Source organism: Callorhinus ursinus, unplaced genomic scaffold (assembly GCF_003265705.2).
Source record: "Callorhinus ursinus isolate GAN/ISIS: 27379988/994484 unplaced genomic scaffold, GSC_fseal_2.0 scaffold27, whole genome shotgun sequence".
NCBI classification, from domain to species: Eukaryota; Metazoa; Chordata; class Mammalia; order Carnivora; family Otariidae; genus Callorhinus; species Callorhinus ursinus.
Genome location: NW_027397089.1, coordinates 17990619 through 18017923, shown reverse-complemented (window position 1 = coordinate 18017923; position 27305 = coordinate 17990619). Strand labels below are relative to the sequence as shown.

At 38.8% G+C, this 27305-nt stretch overlaps 1 protein-coding gene across 3 annotated transcripts in view; it reads left to right on the top strand.

The window, feature by feature from the left end:
- The window catches only part of PTPRO (protein tyrosine phosphatase receptor type O), a 234436-nt gene that overhangs the window by 104069 nt on the left and 103062 nt on the right, over positions 1-27305 (top strand). For all 3 annotated transcript variants that reach the window (XM_073877934.1, XM_025879885.2, XM_073877935.1), the window contains exon 2: positions 23755-24028. In XM_073877934.1, coding sequence (XP_073734035.1) covers positions 23755-24028 — 274 coding nt within the window. The remainder of the gene's footprint in view (positions 1-23754; positions 24029-27305) is intronic.

The following is a 27305-nucleotide window of genomic DNA, read 5'->3' as shown; positions in this document are numbered from 1 at the left end:
TAGTTTTACAAAACACAATTTTCAGCTATCTTAAAAACTAAAGCAAAGGAAAACTAAAAATTTTTGTGTCCCCCAACTGACATGACACATGGAGTCTCTGCTTGGTTGGTATTTTCTCATTCTTTCAAAAATAATTTATTTACTAATGTCAACAGCGATGTAACTTTGCACTTTATGGATATACATCTGTTGTTCTTTTGAAATTCAACTAAGGTTGACTATAGTTTCTTAGGAAATGAATTAACAAAGCATCTCCTTTTCTTCTTGGCAATCTCTCCATATAATTCCTCTTTACCTCTTTCAATTTTTCTCTATCACCACTGTTTCTTCTCTCTTGATTCAGAATTTCTGAGAAAGGCTGGTCTGGAGTAACCAGCATTCCAAGGTTAGAAGAAATAACCTGGCCCTACTGAGAAATGATGGCCCAGTCACATGAGTAGTGGCCTACCTGCTTCCCAAATACTAACCCATATAACCTCAAATCTTCATTGCTGTATCATTGAACATATTCCTATTAGCCAGCCATTGGCTCAGACTATGATTTCTGGACCAAGAAGTTCTAGTCAGACTAGCTAGATTGGCCTCAGTTGTTTGAGCTATCTAGTAAAAGACCAAAGTTATCCCCTTCCCTGCCCCCAATTTACATGAACCAGTATTTCATCAGAAATAAGAGTATGAAGAGTTACATTAAAGCAGACATATAAAATGCAAGCCCCAATTTGGTTTTTATTATCACATGTCAGCAGACATACCATCCTTGGGCCATAAAAAACTTCAGTGCTTACCCTCAACTGATGTGCTTTCTTTGTCACAGATTATTAATACACAGTTTCAGACCGGCACTGTTCTACAGACCACTCTGACTAGTAATGACCAAGATGCATAAGACAGCTTGTTTCACCATGGACTCTGTAATTGGCAAACACTATAAAGTTTCAAGCACTAGAAAGCGGAATATGATACAGTCACTTAAAACAAATGCAGACAGGGAATATCTATTGATGGGCAGAGTTTTTCCCCTATATTTATTCAGAAAAGCATGTCATAAAGTAGTAAGATCTCATTTTTATTAAAGAACAATGTCATAGTAAAGGAATCAGCAAGTGCACAATGGTTACCTCTGGGTGATAGACTTATGACAGTTTTTTTTTCCCTTGTTGTTAACGTTTTCTTATTTATTTGACCTAATTTTGGTATCAGGATCATGTATTTCTTTTATTAAAATATTAGGACTCATGGAACTGATGACTTTTTTTTATTTATCATTTGTTCAATATTTTTGAATTTCAATTCAGGGCCTATTACTCTGTCTCAAAATGCTATGCTAAGTGGTTGGCTGGAGGCCCCCATAAATACAGTACACAGCCATAGAATGTGACAAAATATAGGTACCCAAATGAAAGGGCTGAATTTAATTGTTTTTTATTCTCAAAGCATCTAGTTTCGAAGATGTATTTGGTTGAATATTAGCAATTTCATATGGCTTATCCTAATACTAAATGGGATTTTATTTAAGCAGGATTTCCTCTCACCCTGTTCTAACTTGCCATTGATCACATGCCTGTAACAAATGGGTAATCATTACTTTTCTCTATTCCACAAAATATACTTTGGTACCTCTATTTAGGAGGAAAAAATGCTTCACTAAAATGACCCAACTTGAACTGACATCAACAACAGTTTCTGCAAATTTCTGCTTGGTTTCTGCATTGTAAGTTTTCTTCAATAAATTAATCCTTATCTCCCTAGGGCAGGCTTTTGACATGTCTGGAACAAAACTCAGCCAAATGTCAAAAGAGGAGAGACGGAAACAGCTCAACTGAAACATATCAGCCAAATCCAACTTAGAAGAATTATTTATCTGGGACAGAAAGCACTTATGAAATTGATATTGGCAGTGCTCGCTTCGGCAGCACATATACTGAAATTGATATTGGCAAAGTAGAACTTGTAGCATATTAATAAAAGGTACCAAACACATAGGTTTTTTAAATAGTGAATCATCTAACGCTCTAATGTCTCATCAATGTGGTGTCAGGCTAACTAGAACAACGCATAATAGCAGTGCACTGCCTCAGTAAATTATTCTAGTGTACTTCAACTTGAAAAGGACTCAATTATCCCAAACTTTTTCCTTAAACTTTAGGGTTTTGTATTTTAAATTATAGAAGTTTATGTTACTTGAGGCTTAAATTTTATGAAGATGCCCACATCTCTGCAATGAAAGGTTCTGGTCAGGGTAAAGGGCATTATTAGAAGAAGCAGAATAAAATATATTATTTGCTTTGCTTTTTTTGGATTACTTTTTTTTTAAGATTTTATTTATTTATTTGAGAGAGAGAGAATGAGAGCCAGAGAGCACGAGAGGGAAGAGGGTCAGAGGGAGAAGCAGACTCCCTGCTGAGCAGGGAGCCCGATGTGGGACTCGATCCCGGGACTCCAGGCCTGAGCCGAAGGCAGTTGCTTAACCAACTGAGCCACCCAGGCGCCCTATTATTTGCTTTTCAAAACATTCTATTCTCCTCCCCTGCCCACCAAGGAAATGAGGGGCAAAGAGGCCCCACGAGGTCCTCAATGCAGCAAGTACTCAGCAAGTACTGAACTAGCTAAAATAGTGGGAGAATCATACATCTCTTATTTAACTGGGGCCCAAAAGCAAAATAAGAAAAGATCCCCTCAGGTGCCACCAAGACGTCTCTATACGAGAGAGCAGTGTTAGAGGAAGGGACTCCCCTGTGGGAAGCAAGTTTGGAAAGAGCAGGCTAAGTTGCATTTCCCTTTTTTTCTTTTTCTTACCACCAGAAGACAAAAATAACACCACCACCATCCCAGAAAGTAACACCTGAAAGGATCCAGCATTACTCATGCTTGGCATAAAGACCATGCATCATTTGGTCTTGACTTTCCCACGTGTTGACACTCAAGCCCAACCTCCAGTGACTCCTTTGGTATTTGCTTCTTGCAGCCTGTGTTCAGCATATGAATCGTCAAGCACCCAGAAGGAGCTGCCGAAAAAGCCTAAGATTTTAGTTAGAGAACCAGACTCATGGACTGACAGGTGGTTCTTACCCCACAACTCTGAATGACAATGACATGGAATACCATCAAATGGCCATACTCTTCTCTTTGTTAATGGATTCCAGGGGAGAAAGGCGGCAGAAAGTATAAATGTCAGAAAAGAATGAACCTTCAGGTCCAAAACTGTGCTTAAGTAAATAAAAAAAAAATCACAGCGTGTTCTTATTGCTCCATTCCAGCCCATTTGCAGAGAATAAAAAGACAAAGCAATGTGAGTGAAAGGCAAGATAGCAGGCTCAGCAGGAATTTGCCACCTTAGCTCTAAAGGCTACCGAATTTATGAGTCTCGCTGTTTTACCATTGGCCTTCCCCGACCTCACTTGACCTCCATCAAGAAAGATGGAGACGCTTTGGATGAGCAAGACAGCACTGACACAGAATTAACTCCAGGAAGAAGATAACACACCCCACCATGAAGGAATTACTAAACTTAAAAACAGTTAATGAATTCCTAGTGGAATTCCTGAGGGATGCATCCAGAATTTGATTGTAAATTTGCCACAAACCTATGCCTGCTAACTATTGTTCTCCACAAAGGAAGAATCTAGGAAACCAGATTTTTGAGAGTTGAACTTGCCAGCTACATGAGTGGGTTGCATCTTATTGTCTTAAACAAAAAAAGACAATTATGGGTATATTGGATTTCTGGTTCTTTTGAAACTCATGATTCAGTATCTTATGTCAGGTTCATTTCAAGAGGATTGTGATTTATAAGAGAGAAATTGTGGATTTTGTGAAGGTCTTCTCGGGAAATATTTATTTTATTTTGAAGTATAATTCCAGTTGAGCTGCCTCGCAGAAACAAGTGAAAATTGCTTCTGTCGTCATCGAGATAAAGGGTGGTTTCAGTTTTCAGAAATTCTAAATTGTGTTCACTTGTGGCAAGAGTGACAAGAGAGTCACAAATCTATAGCCATGCTGTAGAAATATAGAACTTCTCTAGAACATGATGATTATCTCATCTCTTTACCTGTAAGATAGTGGAATACCAAACATTACATGCATATATATTTTCCCTGCTCAGCCCATCCCAATATAACTTGGTTACAGTCTACGTTAAAAAGGATGTTTTCTAATAATAAGAATGCTCCTCATGGGATCGTATGTAAAAGGACCCATCCAGGGTCATAGTTTTGTATATTGAATCTTCCCCTTCTGATTACGCAGGAACTATGGTAAGGAATAGAGAGTTGGCACCACCTGCCTGCACATATAGGCAGGCCTTGAACAGTAGGTTCTCATCAAACACTTGTTTGAATGGTTTCTTGTCAACAGTGTTCAAGTTCTTAGCCTGGCATTCAAGGCTTGGCCTCATTTGTTCTAATCTGGCCCTTTGCCTTGTCTCTCATTCTCATGTGCCGAGTGCTTTCACTGCATAAAACCTTGGACTCTATCTGAAAAAGTCCTATTCTTCACATTGGCTGTCTCGAACAAACTTTCCTCACCATTTTCACCAGCCTTAAGGATCAGACTCAATTACTTCCAAGATCCCTTCTAATTTTAAATGTAATGACTTATGATTCAAGGAAGTACTACTTCCTGCTTGAAACATTCTTTGCTTCCCCAGGCTGAATATAATCTCTCTGGCTTAGTTCCCCACTCTTATTGTTCATTCACGTTCTGTATGTTACCTATCTGTATCTGTGTTTATATCCCCTGCTGCATTTGCAAGTTCTCTAAGCAATGCTGCATTTTTTTTACCTTGTATTTCCTATAGCCCCATGACAGTACCTGGCTTTCAGGATATTGCTAATTATTGAACTGCAGTGAGTACTAAGCAACATCCTCGCCAATATGGGAGTTTTATATGATGGCTTATTTACCAGCTTTTACTCTCCTGTGTATTGGAAACCTCTGCCCAAAGTAGCTCCAGGAGATGGCTATTTTCCGGTCCTGATTCACTTCCTCTCCTGCCTTTGCCACACAGCCCTTCTGCTCGTGTTGACCATGATGATGTAACTGCCTTACAGAAACTTTGCTGTTGCAGCAAATACACCAATTATAAGTCCTTCTGTCCATAATTGCTTAGTTGGGTTCTTAAAGCCTGAGCTTTCTGCCTCTGCTACGTGGAGTTCATCAGATTTACCTGCTCTTTCTAGCCCTAAATCTGATTCGAAACCCATACATCCCTGGAAATGTACAGGTGCACCCCTCTTTCCTGACTCTCTGATAGACCATTGCCGTGTGTAAAGAATTATACTTAACTGTCTGATACAGAATGGCTGATGAATTTTCCAGAGCTAGAATGGGAAAAAGACTAGTTCCGAGGCTTAAAGATTCGCTCACATGATTTTCAAACACACGTTCCTCTAATGCTTTGGTACTATGCACAGGTTTCTGTGCATATTATCTTATTAGCTTCTTTGAATAATTCTAAACATAAAGATGACAAAAACAGAAGCTTGAGATGTAAAACTGAATAAAGCTAAGGCTCATAATGGAGGTCATAAAGCTAGTAATAAGCACCTAAGGCAGAGTCTAGTACTCCCAGGGTGACACCCAGGGAGTCAAGGAGATGTGTCAGATGTGATGACACATGCCTACTTCTTCCCCTGGTTCACTTAGAGCCCCTGAGCCTCATCTGTGTGTTGCTCCAGTGATGGGAATCACCCCTTCCTGAGATGGCTTCACAATGGAATATCAGCAAATTGCCTTGTCCACCCAGGAAGATATTTCACACTCCAAACGCCTCCCAGTCAGAGGTTCTGCTTAACCTAGATGGCTCCTGACCTTGCTGATTAATTATTCATGCTTGTTACCAGTGAATAAAAACTGAAAAGTAAGGCCTTACTATGCAGTGTGTTCTGTGGACCAGCAACATTAACACCACCTGGGAGCTTGTTGGAAATGCAGACGGTTGGGCCCCATCCCAGACCACCTGAACTCATATGCCTTTTAAGTTTGAAAAGCCCTACTCTAGAGCACTATATGCATTTAAGATATTTCCTTTATGATATAATGATGTCTTTAGTATGTTTGTGACTAAAGGCAATCAAAACATTCTCAATTTCTTGGCTTTAGTTCTTAATTTATTCATTTGTTATAAAGAAAAAAAATTAGAAACTCTGAAGGCAGTCTTCATTGCCTCTTGGCAAGCACTCGCTTGTTTACAATAGCCTCACAACCTAAGTGTGCCAGATTTGACTTGGACCTCTACAGCATGCACAGAAAGCCCATCTAAGTCAGCTTTTTTATGGTAGAAAGAGAAAAAAAAAATCAATTGATTTGGTAGGTTTTGGAGGCAAAATATTCTAATGGAAATATCACTGGAGACAGTTCAAGAAGTTATGCATGTAAAGAGTCTTCCTCTGGCCATAGCAACATTTCTCTAGACATGTCTCCTGGGGCAAGAGAAAAAGAAGCAAAAATAAACGATTGGAACTACATCAAAATAAAAAGCTTCTGCACAGCAAAGGAAATCATCAACAACTAAAAGACAACCTCCTGCACGGGAGAAGAGATCTAATAAAGGGTCAGTATCCAAAATATATAAAGAACTTATGCAACTCAACACTGAAAAAAAACAAACAACCTGATTAAAAAATGGGCAGAGGACCCAAATAGACATTTTCCCAAAGAAGGCATGTAGATGACCAACAGACACATGAAAAGATGCTCAACATCACTGATCATCAGGGAAGTGCAAATCAAAACCACAAGGAGATATCACCTCATACCTGTGAGGATGGCTAAAATTAAAATGACAAGAAATAACAAGTGCTGGCAAAGATGTAGAGAAAAAGGAACCCTCTGTGCACTGTTGGTGGGGGTGTAAATTGGTACAGCCATTGAGGAAAACAGTATGGAGACTCCTCAAAAAATTAAAAACAGAAATACCATATGATCCAATAAGTCCACTATTGGGTCTTTACCCAAGGAAAATGAAAACACTATTTCAAAAGGATATATGCACCCCTATGTTTATTGCAGCATTATTGACAATAGCCAAGATATGGAAGAAGTCTAAGCATCCATCAATAGACAAATGGATAAGGAAAATGTGGTGTGTATAAATGCACGTGTGCACACACACACTGGAATATTACAAAGCCGTAAAAATGTATGAGATCGTGCCATTTGAGACAACATGGATGGACCTAGAGGATATTATGCTAAGTGAAATAAGTCAGCCTGAGAAAAACACATACCATATGATTCCATTCACAAGTGGAATCTTAAAAAAAAAAAAAGAAAAGAAAAACAAACAAAAAGCAGAGTCAAACCAATAAATACAGAGACCTGGTGGCTGCCAGATGGGAAGGGAGCGAAGAGTTGGGCAAAATGGGGGAAGGGGTGTGAGAGATACAGGCTCCTAGTTGTGGACTGAATAAGTCACAGGAATAAAAGGTCCAACATAAGGAATACAGTCACTGATGTTGTAATAGCGATGTAATAGGGACCGATGGTAGGTACACTTGTGAACATAGATAGCATCATGTATAACCTTGTCAAAGCACTAAGTTGTACACCTGAAATGAATGTAGCATCGTGTGTCAACTGTACTCAAAAAAGAAATTGTCTTCCTCTAACCAGCCAGATGGCCTTAGGCAGGCCCCTTCCCACCTCTGGGCCTTGGGTTTCCTCATCTTTATCAATCTTGGATTATAACATAGTCTAAAGCTCTTTCCCATTCTCAACACTTGTAGGCACTCTACCACTACTTCCTGACTAGATCTCTCCTTGTCCCCCTCAGCTCCTTCGCCACTGTGAAGCCCAAGTCAGTCTTGCTTCAGTTATTATGAGGGCCTTCGAATTGATCTCCTGCTTCGCGCTGCCCTCCCCCAATCCAGGTCACACCACCATTAGTTCTGTTCACAAAAGAATATCTACTCGTGGCCATCTCATGCTTACCACATTTCAGCGGCCCTGAGGTAACCCCCAAACACCTGGACGTGGCCTGCAAGGCCCTTCCTCTTCCTGGAAGGTGCTGTGCTGTCCTCCATCCTGGGTTTCCAAGCCCTCTTGCCTGAAATATCCCCTGCACCCCAGCCTCTTTACCAGCCGAGTCCTGTTTATTGTCCAAGCGTCAACATCGCCATCACTGGGTAAGGTGTTCTTGTTTCTGGAGTACTTTGTGCTTCTTGTTGTAATATTTGATGCGTCTTACTGTTATTGCTCATTAGAATGAATCCTCTGGAGGTCTGAATCCAGTCTCCCCTGCTCACAATCATGCTCTTGTAGCTAACACCAAGCAAGCACTGTGAATTATTGTTTGAATTACTCTTATTTGGGAATTCCTGATCTTCTACTTCCTAGTTATTGATCAAATAATAATAATAATGAATTCTAAATGTTGTTCTAAGGATGAGGCCTAATTAATCTAAAGCACCTAGAATAAACCCTGGCATATATTAGGCACTTAAGATACACTATTACTATTGTTATTCTTTTCTTTCTTTAATTATAGCACTTAGTATGGGCTTAATTATAATTACCTGATAACTAAAAATCTCTCTCTTACTTTGAATGCTAAAGGGAATAGACAAAGAAGTAGACACATTAATCAACTACACAAACGGATCAGATTAATGGTATTTTTTATGCCAACAAAATAGAGAATCATATTGTTATGTACTAAATATATATAATTAATCATATTTATTATAAATTATGCAGCCATATATTTGGAAAATATTGTATTGAATTATCTTAAACTATGATTAAATTCTTCCAGTAAATGTTGTATGATTTGTTTCCTTGAAGCTTAAGCTAATGGAAAAGGCCTAGGAGAAATTGTCCTTTTGAAGAAAACAGATCCTGGATACTTATAACCTAAAAGGGAATCTGGCATGCATCTCTTAATATTCTTAGAAATTACTCATAGGTTCAGTCTTTATTAATTTATAACTCTTCAAAGTTATGAATTGAAAGGGGGCCTAAAGTCCAGTCTCCTGTCCAGTATTTGAATCTTCGTGGCACCATCCTTGCCAAGTGGACGGACGGCCTCTGCCTGAGCAATTAGGCCATTAAATTTCTATTAGTTCCCATAGCAACGTAGGATTTATTAATGGTTTATCTATGAGTCTATAGAATATATTCTCTGCAAATCAGAAACAGATTATATATAGTCATAGGAGAGAAAAGAAAGGTGGACAGTGGATAAGGAAACAGTTGAGATACTAATGGAAATTTAGCTTGATTCTCTTTCTCTGTCAAGTATTAAATAATGACAGAGGTAGAAGTCATGACCAGCAAAGATCCAAATACGAATGTTTTGTGTCCCTGGTTTATTGTTCACTCTTACGCTCTTTCCCAATTTACAAATGTTTTTCACGGTCTCCCACCCATTCTTCCCTTCTGTTTTTTAATCGTTCCTCTTCATCTGATGCCTCTTTTCTCTCCACCTGCTTCCTTGCTTATTTCCCTAATATCTCTCTTTGTTTAGCCAAATATTCTTTTATTTCTATAATATGAAGATATGATTTGGGTTTAATAACCCAGAAACTGAACTATAGTTATAAATATTCAGACATATTTAGAATAGGCTGGACAGACACAGTAAGAATATGTCATTAAAGGCTCAATAAATGAAGAGTTAGATGGATGGATGGATGACTTCGGTTTACAAATCTGTTAAGTTCCAAGTAGTAACATACTGTGATAGATAACAAGTGAAATCTGAATGCCTGTCTTTAGAAAGTTAAAATCTAGCAGGAAATTTATAGACAGAACTAACCAAACACAGCACAAAGCAGACCATGAGAAGCAATACAAGAGAGGAAAATAAGGACTGAAAAAAAAAAATAGGTGCAGAACAAGAAAGAAGGGGAATATTATTCAGGGAGGAGGAAATAGAAACAGAGTAATTGGTAAATGGAAAATTAGTGTTGATCATAAGTATTACATTTCAAGGTATTTAAAATAAGAAAGGCATGTTTCAGAACTTAGAGTATACTGATATTAATTCTAAAACTCAGGGACACCTGGGTGGCTCAGTCGGTTGAGCATCTGACTCTTGATTTCAGCTCAGGTCATGAGCTCCGGGTCATGAGAACAAGCCCTGTACTGGACTCCGTGCTGGGCATGGAGCCTGCTTAAGATTCTCTCTCTCCCCATCCCCCTCCATCCCTCCCCACTCGCATGCTTTCTAAATAAATAAATAAGTAAATAAAATTAATAAAAATCGTACAGATCCCATACCCAGCCATTTGATAAAACTGCATGCTATGACTTTATTAAATCTTTATTATGAATTGAGTAAACACTTTGTAAATAAAGATCTTTTGTTAATGCAAACAGTGAAGATTATTGTAAATTGACATAAGGTACATGTGTCAGGTGACCGGAACAGCTTCTGCCTTTAAGAACAGAAACCTTGATACAATAGGTAAAGATGTGGAAAGAGATTTAAACACTTCTGTAAAGAATCCTATGAAAAATTTTTGCAGTTGCCATTAGATTCTGTACCATTGAAGTTTTCCAATGGTAAAAACCACTTTTCAAAATTATCTCAATGCAAATATTTCTACTTTTCACCTTTTAAGATACGTATTATAGAAAGCAATAAGAAAATATTTAATGATGAAACACCAATTAGCAACGAGTGCAGTATGTCAAGTAAAAGCAGGGGTATTTCCTTACCAAATAGCACAGCATGATTTATATAAATGCCATCCTTTCCCAAAGAATAGAATCCTTTCACTTGATGCATTAAATTGCATACTGTCTTTTAACAGCTGTTCTGAAAGACAAATTTATTTTTGAGCTTCATTTATAAAACATAAATATCAGATTGTTGTTTTAGCCTTCTTGTAATTCAAAATAGCATCAGTGCTGGCTGAACATATTACTCATACCATGGAAAGTAAGAAATGGTGACAATTTAAAACTAACATTGTGAAATGAAGATGAATATGTGAAATGTTCACTTCAAATGGTTTAAGTAGATGTTATAAATACTTAACGTGAGGATAGCAGGATCTTGGTAAAAAAGAGCCATTTGAAATCATTTCTACTTCTTCCTACAGGAACAATCTACCTGCTACTAGATGTGTATGATCCTAAGTACAAAGTGATGTGTCCTGGGAGAGATATAGATACTGGGCTGTGAGGTGACAGGAAGAGAGAGACCATTTTCCTGGGATGGTCATAAAGGCTTCTCAAAGAAGGTGGCATTTGGCCAACAGACACATGAAAAAGTGCTCCACATCAGTCATCATCAGGGAAATACAAATCAAAACCACAATGAGATATCACCTCATGCCAGTCCGAATGGCTAAAATTAACAACTCAGGAAACAGCAGATGTTGGTGAAGATGCGGAGAAAGGGGAAACTCTTACACTGTTGGTGGGGATACAAACTGGTGCAGCCACTCTGGAAAACTACATGGAGTTTCCTCAACAAGTTAAAAATAGAGCTACCCCATAACCCAGCAATTGCACTACTTGGTATTTATCCAAAGGATACAAACATAGTGATTCAAAGGGGCACCTGCACCCCAATGTCTATAGCAGCAATGTCCACAATAACCAAACTGTGCAAAGAGCCCAGATGTCCATCAACAACTGAATGGATAAAGAAGAGGTGGTATATATGTACAATGGAATACTACTCAGCCATCAAAAAGAATGAAATCTTGCCATTTGCAACGACGTGGATGGAACTAAAGGGTATTATGTTAAGCAAAATAAGTCAGTCAGAGAAAGACAAATATACGATTTCACTCCTATGTGGAATTTAAGAAACAAAACAGATGAGCATAGGGGAAGAGAAGGAAAAATAAGACGAAATCAGAGAGGGAGACAAACTGTAAGAGACTCTTAACTCTAGGAAACAAACTGAAGGTTGCTGGAGGGTGGGTGGGTGGGGGGATGGGGTAACTGGGCGATGGGCACTTGAGGTAATGAGCACTGGGTGCTGTATGCAAGTGATGAATCACTAAACTCTACCCCTGAAACCAAAAAAAAAATAATTAAAAAAAAGTGGCATTTGATAGAGATGTCAGTGCCAAATAGAACTGGATATTTGAAGTGGAGAAAGGGTATTTCAGGCAGAAGGAATACACAAATAGAACCACAGAGGCAGGAAGGCACCTGGGGCATATGGAGTAGGGAGTTTGACTAGTGTGTGGGGTTCACAGAATTCCTGACAGAGAAGTGGCGGCAGATAACATGGGATAGTAAATCTGGGGACAGACTGTGGACGGGGTTGAGTGTCAAGCAATGGAATCTGGTTCTTATTTGGTAGTGAATATTAAGCTCAATGATTCTTCCCCCGAGTTTTTAACCCAGAACATTCACACGATCAGAACTGTGCTGTTTTGGGGGTGCTTAGAATGTACCCAGCTCTGCCAGGTAGTTTACAAACATTACCCAGTATAGTCACCACAAAAGGATAGTTGCAAGACGAGTAACTCCATTTTACAGATGAAAAACTGTCTCAGAGAGGCTACATAACTTGTCCGTGTTCAACAATCTAATAGGGAAAACTTTTTTATGCTAAATTTTATGTCCCTTACTCTTCATAATCCTATTTTCATAATTTTATTGTTTAACCAAGATCTTGTAACTTCACAATTCTGTTACTATTCCTAATTTGGTATTTTGAAGAAGAGAGAAAATGGAAGAAAGACTAGTTTAGAGGCCATTTTAATAAAACAATAAGAAACAATATTTCTAATTAAATCATGTCTGTCACTAGTTCAAGTAGCATCAAATCTGAGCTACCATTGTTCCTGAAAAATGCACACTGAGAAATTGCATGATTATTAATTTAGGGCTTTATTTGATGTTGAGGGTTCTTATACGAGTGCAAACTTAAATCCCTTTTGTGATCTGTGAAGTTTCCTATGATAATCAGAAAGCTTTGCAATGCAGCTAACAAGAGTTTCCTTAGCCAGATTCATTAGGTGTAATTTCCACTTCTTTTAAACCATCAAAATTAAGCACTTAGTATGTGTAAGGCATAAAATATGGCAAGTATCTTAACTACATTTTTTTCACTGTATTCTCATAACAGCCCTGTAAAGTGAGCACCATTTTCCCATTTTATAGAAAAAAAAACTAAGTTTCAGAGAGTTCTGTGTGTGATGGCACAGATATTCATATTCAACTTTATTTGCCTTTAATTCACTGCTCTTGCTACTATAGCCAAATGCCCTGTAACTCCCCATGTAATAAAGATGAGTGATTAGGGGCGCCTGGGTGGCTCAGTCGTTAAGCGTCTGCCTTCGGCTCAGGTCATGATCTCAGGGTCCTGGGATTGAGCCCCGCATCAGGCTCCCTGCTCAGTGGGGAGCCTGCTTCTCTCTCTGCCCCTCCCTCTGCTCATGTTCTCTCTCCCTCAAATAAATAAATAAAATCTTTAAAAAAAAAAAGATGAGTGATTACTTAAAGTGACATTCATGCCTCTTGGTTGCAAAGAAATTAAGTAAAAGTCTGAAGTGCAGCTCATGGCAGGAACGCAGACTTTGGAATCAAAAGAATGTGGATCTAATTCTCTTATCTACCTCTTAAAAGCTATGTGAACTTAGATGTGTTACTTAATCTTTCTGAGGCTCAATTACCAATCTGGAAAATGCAAATAATAATACCTATTTCAGAGGATGGTTAAGATTAAGCTAAGTAATGCCTAAAAAGTTCTTAGCACAAAGTACATTCTTAATAAAAGTCAGCTCTATTAATAGTAGCGGTTGTATTTCCACACTATGGTATTTCCTTGATTTCCAGGGCCCCAGCTGCCATCTGTGATACAATCTGTTCCAAATATTTGATGCAGACCTCTCTTCTGAATTCTGGATCCATATATCTTACCACCTACTTGGCATTTGCTCTTGGATGTCCCACAGGCATCTCATACTCATTAGGTATCAAAATGAACTGAAAGAATGATACACATCACTCTTTTTCTGACCCTGCTAATGGTGATGATGGTGATGATGATGATAAGTGTGTATGAAATCAGTAGGTGATGATGATGGTGATGATGATGATAAATGTGTATGAAATCAGTCCCACAACCAGCCCACAACCTGGTCAAATCTCAGGTCACTGAGTTCTGGGGAACATAACCTCTGAATTTCTGCTGACATCACCCTGGTCCTAGCCTCCTTCATTTCTCTCCAAGAATAGTTCGATCACACCTACTTCTGCCTATCTTCACCAAGGAGCAATCCGCTCTATACTCAGAAGGAGCTTCCTGCACCCTTGAGACCCAAATGAAATTGGCCTTAAATCCCTTACCATCTCCAACAGAAGTTCACATTCCCTTGGGATTTTTGCCAATTTGGAGGACGTTTGCATATTCTCACTTCCTCTTCCCCCAGACGCCAAGTTGCACAAAGAGCGCTTCCGTGCCCCAGCACTTGGACATGAAATGCAGCCCCTTTAGCAAGTTTCACAAATGACCCACTCACACAAAACATTTGTGAGTATAGCAAATATTATTGAAGATTGGAATTTGGGAAGATAGATAAGTGTTTACTATTCAAAATGCTAACTTCAAATGGAACATTAGGCATTTCCAGTTTTAAAATGCTCTCTGACCTCCTCCATCTGGATATTTCCGCTGGCTGATTGCCCTTCTCTATCTCAGCATCACACCATCTTGCTGGCTCTTCTCTCCATGTTTTTCCTAGCCCCTTCCCTTTTATCTCTCCCTCTTCCTTTCTGGAATAAAGCCATTCTTTTCTTTGTAACTCGAATACTAGTTTGACTGGTTTTTTGTTCTTGTTTTTGTTTGTTTCCCTAGATGCCTCTTCTCACACTGTTAGAATGTTCCCTTCTATCCCAAGTGGTTCATTATCAAGCACTTTTCCATTAAAAGTTCCACCAATAGGAACTTGAGAGCCAGTAGTTAACACACTATCTTACTTCTATCACAGATGCAAATCTGATCATTTCATGCCCCTAATAACCCATAAGTGGCTTCCCATTTCCTTTAGCATAAAAGCTCAACTTTTTTAGAAGGACCCTACAAAGTATTCCCATGATCCAGTCTCTAGTATTGGCCATTTTGATGTTATTCTGGTTTCTCAAATACACTGTGCTTTCTCTGGCCCCCAAGTCTTCAAATACATTGTTCTTCAGAGACCCTATTCTTTCTCCAGCTCCTCATCAGGCTAACTCTTACTGATGCCTGTCCTGACATGTGTAGACTCTTACTTCCTCCAGGTTAGATCCTCCTCCTAAGGTCCTCGGAACAATGCCTTTTCCACTTGTAATTATTTAATTATTTAAAATGGTATATTTCCTCTCTTTTGCTGTAGACTCCAAAGACCATTGGGACAGCGACCAAATTTCTTTTCTCAACCTTTATATCCTTAGCACCAGGCATACAATAAGCATGCCATTTTTAAAAACTACACGAAGGTAAACATTGAGCCAAGTTTGTATGTAAAGTATTGCACCTCATCTCCCTGAACTTCTGGGCTTAAATTTACCTGGCACGGAGGGATCAGTCTTCTAGGAAAACCATAAAATCTCAGTGATGGTGGAGGGCATAAGAGATTATACACGTTGAAGTTCTGGCAGTTTTGTTGTTGAGGATGTTAACAACTCAGGGGAGTTAAAGGTCAGTGCTCCCAAAAGGTCATGAGGGTCGCACCTAAATATGCTGTGAACTACATGTTGGGTAACTCAACTGCCCTCTTCGTTAGCTATCATCAGGATTTAATTAACTGGTGTCACAGTTGGAGAGACACTTCAGGCCCGTGGGGAAATTTGACTGAACTCATCCATTCTAAAATAAAAAATGATTAGCAACATGATCTTCCACATTAGCTTTCAAATAAGTGGGACAGATGTGTTTTCCTAAGCATCTTTCTGAGGTAAAAACTATTTCAAAACTATAAATACTGGAAAGGATAAAAAAGAGGTTTGGGGAATAAAAAATTTCAGGCAAAACTCTATTTGTGAGTGCTTGATTTTATGAAAATAACACTTATTTCACAGACAGAATCCACCTGCCAGGAAGCCCTATTTTTCATAACACATTAAGCCAGAAGAATGTTGCGTATTTTTAGAAGTAGCCTGATCATTGAACTGTTGAGGACAAATGTATTTTGTGGCTTTCTGGATTGTGGACCCACCTCCTCCTGAGTCAATCATCAGCCAGGCACAGCTTCCCAGGTCTCAGAACTACTCAGCACAGTAGGTTCTGGAAACTGTTTCCATGGTAACCTTCAGTCAAATAGGGCAGCTCGGGCTGTAGTACGCAGGCGTAATAGAAACAGAAATACTGGCTGCTCTCCCTCATGATGCCACAAAAAGAGGTAAAACTGACTACTGGATAAATAGACTGAAAGGCAGAAGAGATTCTGAACCATATATGAATCATGCTGTTAGTGTCCTAAAAACATACAACTTCTACAACCTATATGTCCCCAAGAAAATCAATGTGAAAGCATAGGTCATAAATTTTGAAGTAACAATCAGTTACTGTGTTCAGGGAATCTACTAAATATTAGGCATCGGGTTAAGTAATGTACACATATAATCTCATTTGATTCCCATCAAAAACCTAGTTATTTTAGTGTTTCCACGATTTACCTGAAGCAACCGAGGCTCAAAGAATCACAATGAGAGAGTATCACTTAAGTGGGACTTGCACCCAGGTGTGCCTGTTTCCAGAATTAATATTGAGATTGATTTATTTATTTGAGAGAGAGAGAGAGTGCGAGCTGGGGGCGGGGCAGAGGGGACAGAGAATCTCAGGCAGACTCCTAGCTGAGCATGGAGGCCATAGAGGGCTCTTTTGATCCCAGGACCCTGAGATCCTGACCTGAGCTGAAACCAAGAGTCGGACACTCAACCGACAGAGCCAGCCAGGTACCCCAGAATTTCTTTTTATCTCTCAAAATCGCCCTTTTTCGTGATACCACCCTTTTGGAGCATCTATCAATCATAACCTAGAGGGATAAGTCATAGTTTGTGCTGAGGGAATTCACCACCAATTAAATACAGATATGAAAAGTAGCATCTGGGAGATCATTCTGGCTCCAGGATCTGATCGTCTGGGAAGAGTGGTATAATAGAGTCATAAAACTTGTAGTTAAAGAATGGCCTTGAGTACCAGCCCCTCCACATCATCACAGAGTAGCCTTGAGAAACTCATTTAATTTCTTTGCACCTCAGTGTTTTCATCCAGAAAGTGAGATGATAACTTAATGGGATGTTTTGAGGATAAAATGAGAAAATGGGTTCGAAAGTGCTTTAAAAAATATATAATGTGATATATGGCTATTATTATTTTCCTAAATAGCACATCGAATTTTTTTGGCATATCTCTTCAGCAGAGCAGCTTCTCTCCACTTAAAAATGCCAGGTTAAATTCTTTTCTTAAGCATGTTTTGTTTAATCTCCAGAATTAAGAGTTCTGCAGAGCTTCTACTACAAATCTTTATTAGGAGTCAGGAAATAATTACTGCATTAATATATATAATGAAATGTCATTTAGCGCGCGCGCGCGCGCACACACACACACACACACACACACACACACACACACACTCTCTCTCTCCCGGTAACTTGATAAGGAAATGTCATCTGTATTTATTTTAAATGAATGCATAGGGGGTAACAGACTTTAGTTATCATTTCTGCATTCTGGCTGGGCAGAGCAAAGGGTATGATCAGAAGCTGAAGGTCCAAAGATAAGGTGTTTGATCAAGGAAATGGCAGTGCAACAAATTCAGGTGTTGTAATGGGGCAGCCTCTGGGCAGAGACTGGCCTGCAAAGGTGTTTTCTTTGGCCAACATTGTTTTACTTTGTTATAATTGTGCTTTTTAATGATGCTTTTAGGTAATGCATGCACCCTCCCATTGGCTAACCATTTCATCAATCAATCCTGTTATACTATTCTGCTTCTCTCATGTATATGACCTGCCTGACATGTGAGTTTGAACTCCTTTACCAAAAAGAGGCAAAAGAGATGAAGACTCTGTATCATGAAGTCATAAAAACAGAAGTGAATGTATCTAGGCATGTAAAACATGAAAGGTTGACCTGGCGTGGATGTGGACTCAGGCATGGAGAGAGAACCCACAGGCTCTCCCTGAAAGGATACATTTAGGACACTTATATAGAAGTCTGGTATTACACAGCAGATTGTAACTATATTCACTCAGCAGGCATGTATCAACAGCTTGCTGGATGAGCTTCAGAGAAGTTTCTGGCGGCACATTATAACCACTATGTAAGTTAGCGTCCTTTACGATGATGGCATCTTCCTTATCATCATCATTGCTATCATTGGTCAGACACAGTGCTAGGAAGGACAAAGGCACATAATACCAGTCTTCCTCTTCACTCCTAAATAGAGTGAATCCCTAGTATCTGGCACAGTTCCTGATATGTGCTGGCTGCTCAAGACATATCTGAAGATTGCATGCATGCATCATGGAAAATGAGAGGAAGGCCATCATCCCTAACCTTTGAGATCAACACCCAAATTCTGTTCTGACAATTTCTGAAAGAGATCTGTGAAAAAATTCTGAGAAAGGGTTAGGAGGGGATCTCTGCCCTGTCAGGACAGCTCTGGGAACTTGATCTTCCTGAAGGAACTGAAAGGAAAGAAGATCTTGCTGGAAAAGTTTTCCCACAGCTGGACAGGAGGCTAAGTGGATGAATTCCATAGCGTCTGCAGAGAAGTCTGGCCATAAGTGCTATAGAAACACCGGACACCATTGATATTACTATTGAAAAGAATTGAGCATCCCATTACTTCTTATGTGGTAACCTTAGCACAGCAGAATTTTCTACTTGTTCCCTCTAAAATGCCTTCTAATAAGTCTAATCATTGATTAGGTTGCCAACTGGAGCATTAATAATGTTCTAAGTGCATGTCCCACAGGAGATCTGGTGTAACCAGCATTTGGTCAGACTTTGATTGGGTCTTACCTGAAGGGCTGCAACAGCCTCCTTACAATCTACTGGCCTTAGGTGGGCGCAGTCGGGCAATCCTTTACTATTTGGTCCATGTTCCTAATTGTATTGATCTTTGTAAGCTGTGATCTAATTATGTCACTTCTCTGCATTAAAACGGACCATGATTTCTTTTGGCCTAAAAAATACTCAAATTCACATCTTGGACTAGGCTATCGACCCTCCTCTCTGAAAATCCTACCATGATCTAACCACTCCAGAGGCCTATGGGGTCTTCTTCCCATTTCTCCAGATGACACACTGACCTTTGTTCCCCTGGGAAACTCCTGAGTGTCTTTCAAGCATCACTTCCAACTTGAAACCCTTCCTCATACCCATCGCAGAAGCACATTTAATTGTTTTCTTCTCTATGAGTCTAGAACACTGAACAATTCTCTTGTATTGACCAGGACCTTTGGCTGTCAGTTTTGGAAGTCCAGCTTAACTGACTTAAGCCATAAACTGGGATTTATTCACTCAGGTTGCCAGACTGCACAGGGGCTGGGCCTTAGGGTGACTGAGACGAGGGCCTCGGACCACATCAGGGATTCTCCCTCAAGCAACTGTCTTTGTGGGACAGAAATGATAGACACTGACTTCTCCAGATTTGCATCCATACATACTTGGAACCCGAGGAGAAAAAAACTTTTTCCCACTAATTCCAGTTATAAAATTTAGACAAAGCATTCTAGTTGGCTGGCTCAGTTCCCAATAGCGTCCCCCTGGCTCTCTCCATGAAGGGAGAACTGGGCATTATGATTCACCCAGACTGAGTCAAAGTACCTCCTGCTCTAATCTGGGAGTAGCACACTAGTATTGGGAACCCCCACCAGGACCCCTTCTTGGCTTTATGGTGGAAAAGAAGCAGTGCTCCAAAACAAGAAAATATAATCAAAGAAGGGATCCCAGACAGGCAAAAAAAACAGGCATCAAACAAACAGTTTTTCGAAGTCTGTAACTAGTAACACTCACATGGTGTTGTAATTATGCATTTGGGTGAGCCTCTCTGACTAGAGTCTGAGCTCTAGGAGGTCAAGTGCCCCATCTTTCTCAGAGCCTGTCGCCAACACCCAGCAAGATACCTGATGCCAAGTTAGCACTCTGCTAATGTTTTTTTGTTGTTGAAATGATAGAATGGATACCTATACAGCGTGAATATAACATCAAGTGAACGTGATCACAGAATTCCATAGAGTCGTGAAGTTAGTTAAATGAATGTTTATAGAACCTCTTTAGTTGACAGGTCATTGAGGGATTCAATTTAATTAAAACACAAGAACCTTTGAGATACAGCTAATATTTATTGGGTCCATCCTATTAGCATTTTTTAAAAGCCACTTAATTCTTACCCAAATCCCATGAGTTTATAGGAACCACCCCTATTTTAGAAATTAAGCAGATGGGGACGCCTGGGTGGCTCATTGGGTTAAGTGTCTGCCTTCAGCTCGAGTCATGATCCCAGGGTCCTGGGATCGAGTCCCACGTCGGGTTCCCTGCTCAGCAGGAAATCTGCTTCTCCCTCTGCCTGCCGCTCCCCCTGCTTTGTGCTCTCTCTCTCTCCGACAAATAAATAAATAAAATCTTTTAAGAAAAAAGAAATTAAACAGATGAAGTTAAGAGATCCTTGTGTTTTCCCATGTTGTCAGGTAATAGACTGCTGCAAAGGAGTAGAAACTCAGGCCCTCTGATTCCAAGTCTATTGCTGTGTTCTTAAGCAGATTATTTAACCTCTCTGAGTAAAATGGGGAGAAAGACACTTATTTCTAAAGATTGTTGTAAGGAAAAAAGAAGAAGACATAAAATGCCAAGTGCAAAGTGTGGTCTAGATTAGGGGATCGAGAGATAACAGTTGCTATATTTGTCAGAGATGGTGGACGACTTCTTACGATGTCAGACTGGAATATATGAGACCTGTTCTCTCCTTGTCCTACATTCCAGGGACTCATCCTGCATTTTTCTCCTCTTTAGTGCTGCCCACTAGCTTCTGTCCCTTTAGGACTGGCCATAGAGCAGTTTACAAGCTCCTGGGCTCCCCCTTCCTTGCTGAAGCCAAGCACCCAGCCTCCCTTTGCTGCCTCAAACAGCCTAACTCTAGTTCAGGAAAGAAAACTACCGGGAGACTTAAGGATGTGTGGATCCTAGACCTTGTTCTGACATCAATTAGCTGGGTGATATTTGCACCGCTGTTCTTTCAAGTGTGAAATGAGGGTGTTGGAGCAGAGAAATTTCTATATTAAATTGTATTATGCCAAGGAAATTTCAGTAAAAATATTTTCATTGTAAAGTCAAGCAATATTACTACCCGGTTTAAAAAATAGTTTTAAATATTTCTCTATCCACCAAATAAATCCACGTTGGATTTGCCTAAGCTTAAATCCATTTTTGTAACTTTTAACTCTTCCTTCTTGTTGTACGTCTCGGCAGGGATTCCGTGCCTGCAGCAGGCATTCAGAATCTTCTCCTGAATATAGATTCCAGGAAAAGCTGAGGCACAGAGGACAGAGAAGAATAGCGTGATGACATTTCTTTAGGCTCACTGCCTAGACTCACTTGGCCTGCTGCCTTATTCTCATTAGTCCCACTGACTGAATCTGATTAGCCTACCCTGATTTATTTTTGGTGACCTGGGAGCACATGGGTCAATGCTTATTTTCATGGCTGACACAACCATCCCCAAAGCTGTCTTTAGATTTTGGAAGATTAGACCCTTTCCCTGGAAGACTGTGCTGTCTATGAAGTCTCATGACCCATTAGATACATATTTCTTCAACACTTTGCAAAATTGAGTCTATATATCCCTCTTTTCATTATCACAAAATTTTGTTATTGGCTATTAAAACATAGAGCAAAAAATTCTTAATAATTCTGAAGTTGATGTTTGTATACTTACTGTTTTCTGAGTTAGTGAATCCGTTTCTGTAACCAATAATAAATAAAAGCTAGAGTTCAATGTTATTGGATACTGGATGCTTGGTTTAGCCTCACGGTTCCACCTGGACCACTGGCAATAATAGTGGGTCATATGTTCTGTATGTTTGTTATGTTTCCCAAAAGTACACAATTTTAAAAGCCTACTCATGTGTCTGACGATGAGAGACAACGTGAAGAAAAGGACATTTTAAAAGTCAATCCGTACTGACTGATCCATATTATAGAGACCATCCTAGGACTATCCAGATCACAGAGTACCTAACATATGCCAGGCAGTGGTCCTGGAGCTAGAGATGCAGCTAGAAATAAGATACAGTCCCCATCCCTAAAGAACTTAGGGTCTCATACGGTTAACACAATTAAGTCTACTAAATGTTAACATAGAATTAAATTTCTATTAATGGCCAGATATTCTTTACAAATACTAGGACCTGTAAAAATTAAATTAGATTTCTAAAACAACTAAATAATCAGAAAAAAAAACTACGTTTTTAGGTACATTTTTGCCTCCTTTAGGATACTGATATGTACTGTATGCTTGATTTGGCTACTGACAACATGGGAGGTACAATTAGATTAATTCTAAGAGGCATATGTCCACATATAATTAATGCAATCAACAATTCTTTCATTCATTTAACAGAGACTTACCAGTTTATACCATGTGCCAGACTGAGTGTTAGGAAAACAAGTCAAGAACGGAATGGAAACAGACATGTGGATGTAATGAAGCTCAATTTTGGTACTTGTGTAGTTCAGTGGTTAAGAGTCCAAACTAGATGGGTGACCTTGGGCAGGTGACTTAGTCCTTCTGAGCCTCGGTTTCCTTAACTATAAACTGAGATTGAAAAAAAAAAAACCTATCTCATCAGGTCATTTTGCATATTAAATGAGATGACTGTGTTTACAGCCTGCCTAGCTTCGTATCTGGATCCTGGTAAGTCCTAAGCATGTTGTACAAATTGTTCTGTCCGCCTTTCACAGAAGCGAAGTCTGAAGCTCAGAGCAGTGAAACAACTTCCCTGGACCCCACATACCCAGAAGATGAATTAAAAACAAAGCAGCAGTGATACAAAGTATACGAGTCTTGTATACGAGTCTTGTGTGAGACCAGAGAGAGGCAGGACTATTCTGCCTGTACAGTCAGTATGGGAAAGAATCAGGAAGGAATATTTACACCAACCACACCATGACTTTTCAAGTATACTGTCCGTAAACACTGATCTAGACGCTTAGAACAGTTTTCATTCCCCTTAACCGCTGCCTTTCCCATAGATGCCAGTGATCCCTGGTCTGGTTCCTTCTTCAAAGAGCATGTTAGCCTCTCTTATTAAAGATTGGCTAACCTCCAGTGAGGAGGATTATCACAGGATTCTCAGTCCCGACTTTTTTCTTTCTTTCTTTTTTTTCAGAACTGACAGGTGAAAGTGAGAGAGGAAATAACTGCTTTGTGACATTCTTCTAGAATTCTCCTAGAACTACCACAGCATTACTCCTTCCTAAGTAAAATGGAGTGCTCCATCCATATACTTTTTCCAGCATAGCTGAAACCAAGAATTTCTCTGCAAATCGAGTGCCAAGATGATTTTCATTCATTTCATTCTTTCCTCATTTCCACGATGTTTATTTTGTGTTTATTACATGACACAATCCATGAGCTGGGAGCAGTTTTTTAATGGAGAAGAATCAAAAGTAAAAGCCTGAGAAGATCCTTAGTCATAAGAGGGTCAATCTCTCTCTTTCTCCTTTTCCTTGAACACTAAAATACCTGTGTAATGCTTATCACAAACATTAGTTTTGGGAAAATGAGCTCAGAATAATTTTATTGCTAATGATCTCAATTTGACCTTCATTTCCTTTTGTTTTTCTCTTTTCTTAAACAGAATGCCACAACATTCCATGTAACTGTTCAAGATGATAATAGCATCGTTGTCTCTTTAGAAGCTTCAGATGTCATGAGCCCATCATCTGTGTATGTTGTGAAGATAACTGGGGAATCAAAAAATTACTTCTTCGAATTCGAGGAATTCAACAGCACTTTGCCTCCTCCTGTTACCTTTAAGGCTAATTACCATGGCCTTTATTATATAATCACTCTGGTAGTGGTAAATGGAAATGTGGTTACCAAGCCATCCAGATCAATCACTGTGTTAACAAGTAAGCATCATTTGTAATGTTGTCCTCTGTGTTTCTTCTTGGGGTATATTCTCATGGGGCTCTCACTGAAAGAAAGTCAGCCCAGGATGGCAAAACCAATCACCTTGAAGTCAAGTGACATAAATTCAAAGTTCTGCTTTATATTGAGAATACAGTTTCTTGCCAACGTTTGATAGTGTTTAACTGTTACCTTTTGTTAAAGAAAAATCTATTTTAAACCCAAAAAAGTAAACCTCTATGAGATAGTATATTTTAAGACTGAATAATAATTTTAGATTCATGATTGGACCATGTAATTTTTTGCTATATAACTGAATAGTATGATCATAACTAAGTTATTTTTTTCCAGAACACATACTCTCATGTTAAGCCATTTGGGTTTTGAGACAAAGAATTTATACTCATATTTAGCCGGCTAAAAATTAATTATACATTTTTAGCTGAGAGAGAGAAAAAGATATTATTTATCGGTTTCTATTCTTGACCTCACCCTCCAAATAGCCTTGGCTTCCACTGCCCAAGAAAAATACCAAGAAAAAACAAAACATTGGCATTTTAACCTTCAGTATATCATGTCTTAAAGCATTAATGCTGATACTAGGAATTTTTAGGAGTAATTTTAACTATATGTGATTTTCACTTTTCTCTCTGGGACTTTAATGCCTAATCTCAAAGTAAGATGCAACTTTACTGTATATGTTGATATATATGTTAGAAGAAAAACTGTTATCTATAAGATGGCAGAGTTTACCACTAGAGCAATTTAATGGCTCAGTGAAGTTCTTTTTGCTTTTTGTTCCTCAGTGCAAATTTTCCAGTGGCTGCGATTTTTTAAATGCCAGCTCCTGGGGCACCTGGGTGGCTCAGTCATTAAGCGTCTGCCTTCGGCTCAGGTCATGATCCGAGGGTCTTGGGATAGAGCCCTGCGTCGGGCTCCCTGCTACGTGGGGAGCCTGCTTCTCCCTCTCCCACTCCCCCTGCTTGTGTTCCCTCTCTCGCTGTGTCTCTCTCTGTCAAATAAATAAAAAATCTTAAAAAAAAATAAAAATAAATAAATGGCAGCTACTTGCAGTCATTTTTGCCACAATTAAGGAAAAGGACATAGTGATATTGTTCTCTCAGGATAAAAGGAAAGAGAAACATCAAGAAGCAAGAACTCAGAATCAAGCTAGAAGGTATATTTTTAATATGTCTGTCAAAAATTAATTGACAGTTCCCTTGGCAGAGTCCCAGAATCAGCATTGAATCCTAAAAATTAGGAGTGGAATGGCATAAACCCAAGACCTTCAAGGTTTATAGATATAATGAGCAAATCTAGGACCTAGTAGAATTAAAGGAAGAATCCGCCTGTTCTAAAGGACTGTTTTAAATAAGTTGCAGAGAGAGGTGAACTGGGAGTTAATAGGTCCAGGCAGCAGATCTAGGTAAACAATGGCTATAACACAATTCCTTGAAATCAGAAGCTTTGCCTTCCTCATCTTCATAATCTTATAAGCACCTAACATGAACTTTACACTTAATAAGTGATCAATAAATCTTAATTCAATTCAGTTGAGCAAGTAACAGGAGAAAGAACCAGGGGGATAAAAGACTAAGGCACAAAGCAAAATAAAAGTGTACTTACTGTTGCTGACCTAACATTCATTAGCATGCACTTAGCCACTCCAGATCAGAAAAAACTCTAGCAGTCAGCCCTTTAGCTAATGGTTCATAAAGACATTTGATAAGTAAGTGAATGATAAGTAAATGATAAATAGGTACATGATAAGAGATTTCCATAATATCTCATTGACATTTTAGTGTATGCAATGAGTTGTGTTCAAAATATTTTTTTATTTTCTTTTGTAATTGCTTTTTCGACATGTGGGCTTGGAAGTGTGTTGCTGAATATCCAAAATTTTGCAATTTTTCAGAGATCTTTTTATTAATTTCTAGGTAAATGTGATCAGAGAACATACTTTATATGATTTCAATTACTTTAAAATCATTGCAATTTGTTTTAGGGCCTCAAATGCGGTCTGTTTTGGTGTGTATTCTGTGAGCACTTGTTGGTAAAGTGTAGATAAATGTCAATTAGGTCAGGTTGGTTGTTCAAGTCTTTTTTACCCTTACTAATTTTCGGTCTACTTGTTCTAATAATGATGGATAGTAGTATGTGAAAGTTTCCAAATATATCTATGTTGTCTATTTCTCCTTGTACTTCTTTTAGTTTATGCTTTACATATTTTGAACTTTATGTGAAATTTGAAGCTTTTCATCTTTACCCTTTTAAGATTACTATGTCTTTTTTTTTATTGAAGTGTAATTGACATATAGCATTATGTTAGTTTCAGTTATACAACACAATGATTTGATATTTGTATATACTGCAAGACGATCACCACAATAAGTCATTACCATTGTCACCATTCAGTCTCTACTTTTTTTCTTGCAGTGAGAACACTTAAGATTTACTCTCTTGACAACTTACAAATATGCAATACAGTATTATTGACTATAGTCACCATATTGTACATTACATACCCATGACTTATTTATTTTATAACTGGAAGTCTGTACCTCTTGACCCCCTTCACCCATTTTGCCCACCCCACAAGCCCCTTTCCTCTGAAAACCACCATTCTGTTCTCTGCATCTATGAGTTTTGCTGTTTTTTTGCTTGTTTTTTAAATTCCACATATAAGTGGGATCATACAGTATCTGTCTATTTCTGTCTAACTTATTTCACTTAGCAAAATACCCTTAAGTTCCATCAAGTTGTTGCAAATGGTAAGATTTCATTCTCTTTTATGGTTGAGTAGTATTCTATTGCACACAGATACACCACATCTTCTTTATCCATTCATCCATTGGTGAATGCTTAGGTTGTTTTCAGATCCTGGCTATTGTAAATAATGCTGCAATGAACATAGAGGTATATCTTTTCGAATTATATATATCTATTTTATACATATCATATATATCTTTTCAAATTAATGTTTTTTTTCCTTTGGATAAATATCCAGAAGCAGAATTGCTGGATCATATGGTAGTTCTATTTTTAATTTTTTGAGAAATCTCCATACTGCTTTCCATAGTGGCTAGCCTAGTTTACGTTCCTACAAACAGTGCACAAGAGTTCCTTTCTCCACATTCATACCAATACTTGTTACTTCTTGTCTTTTTAATAATAACCATTCTAAGAGATGTGAGGTGATATCCTGTAATGGTTTTAATATGCATTTCCCTGATGCTTAGTGATATTGAGCATCTTTTCATGTGCTTTTTGGTCATCTGT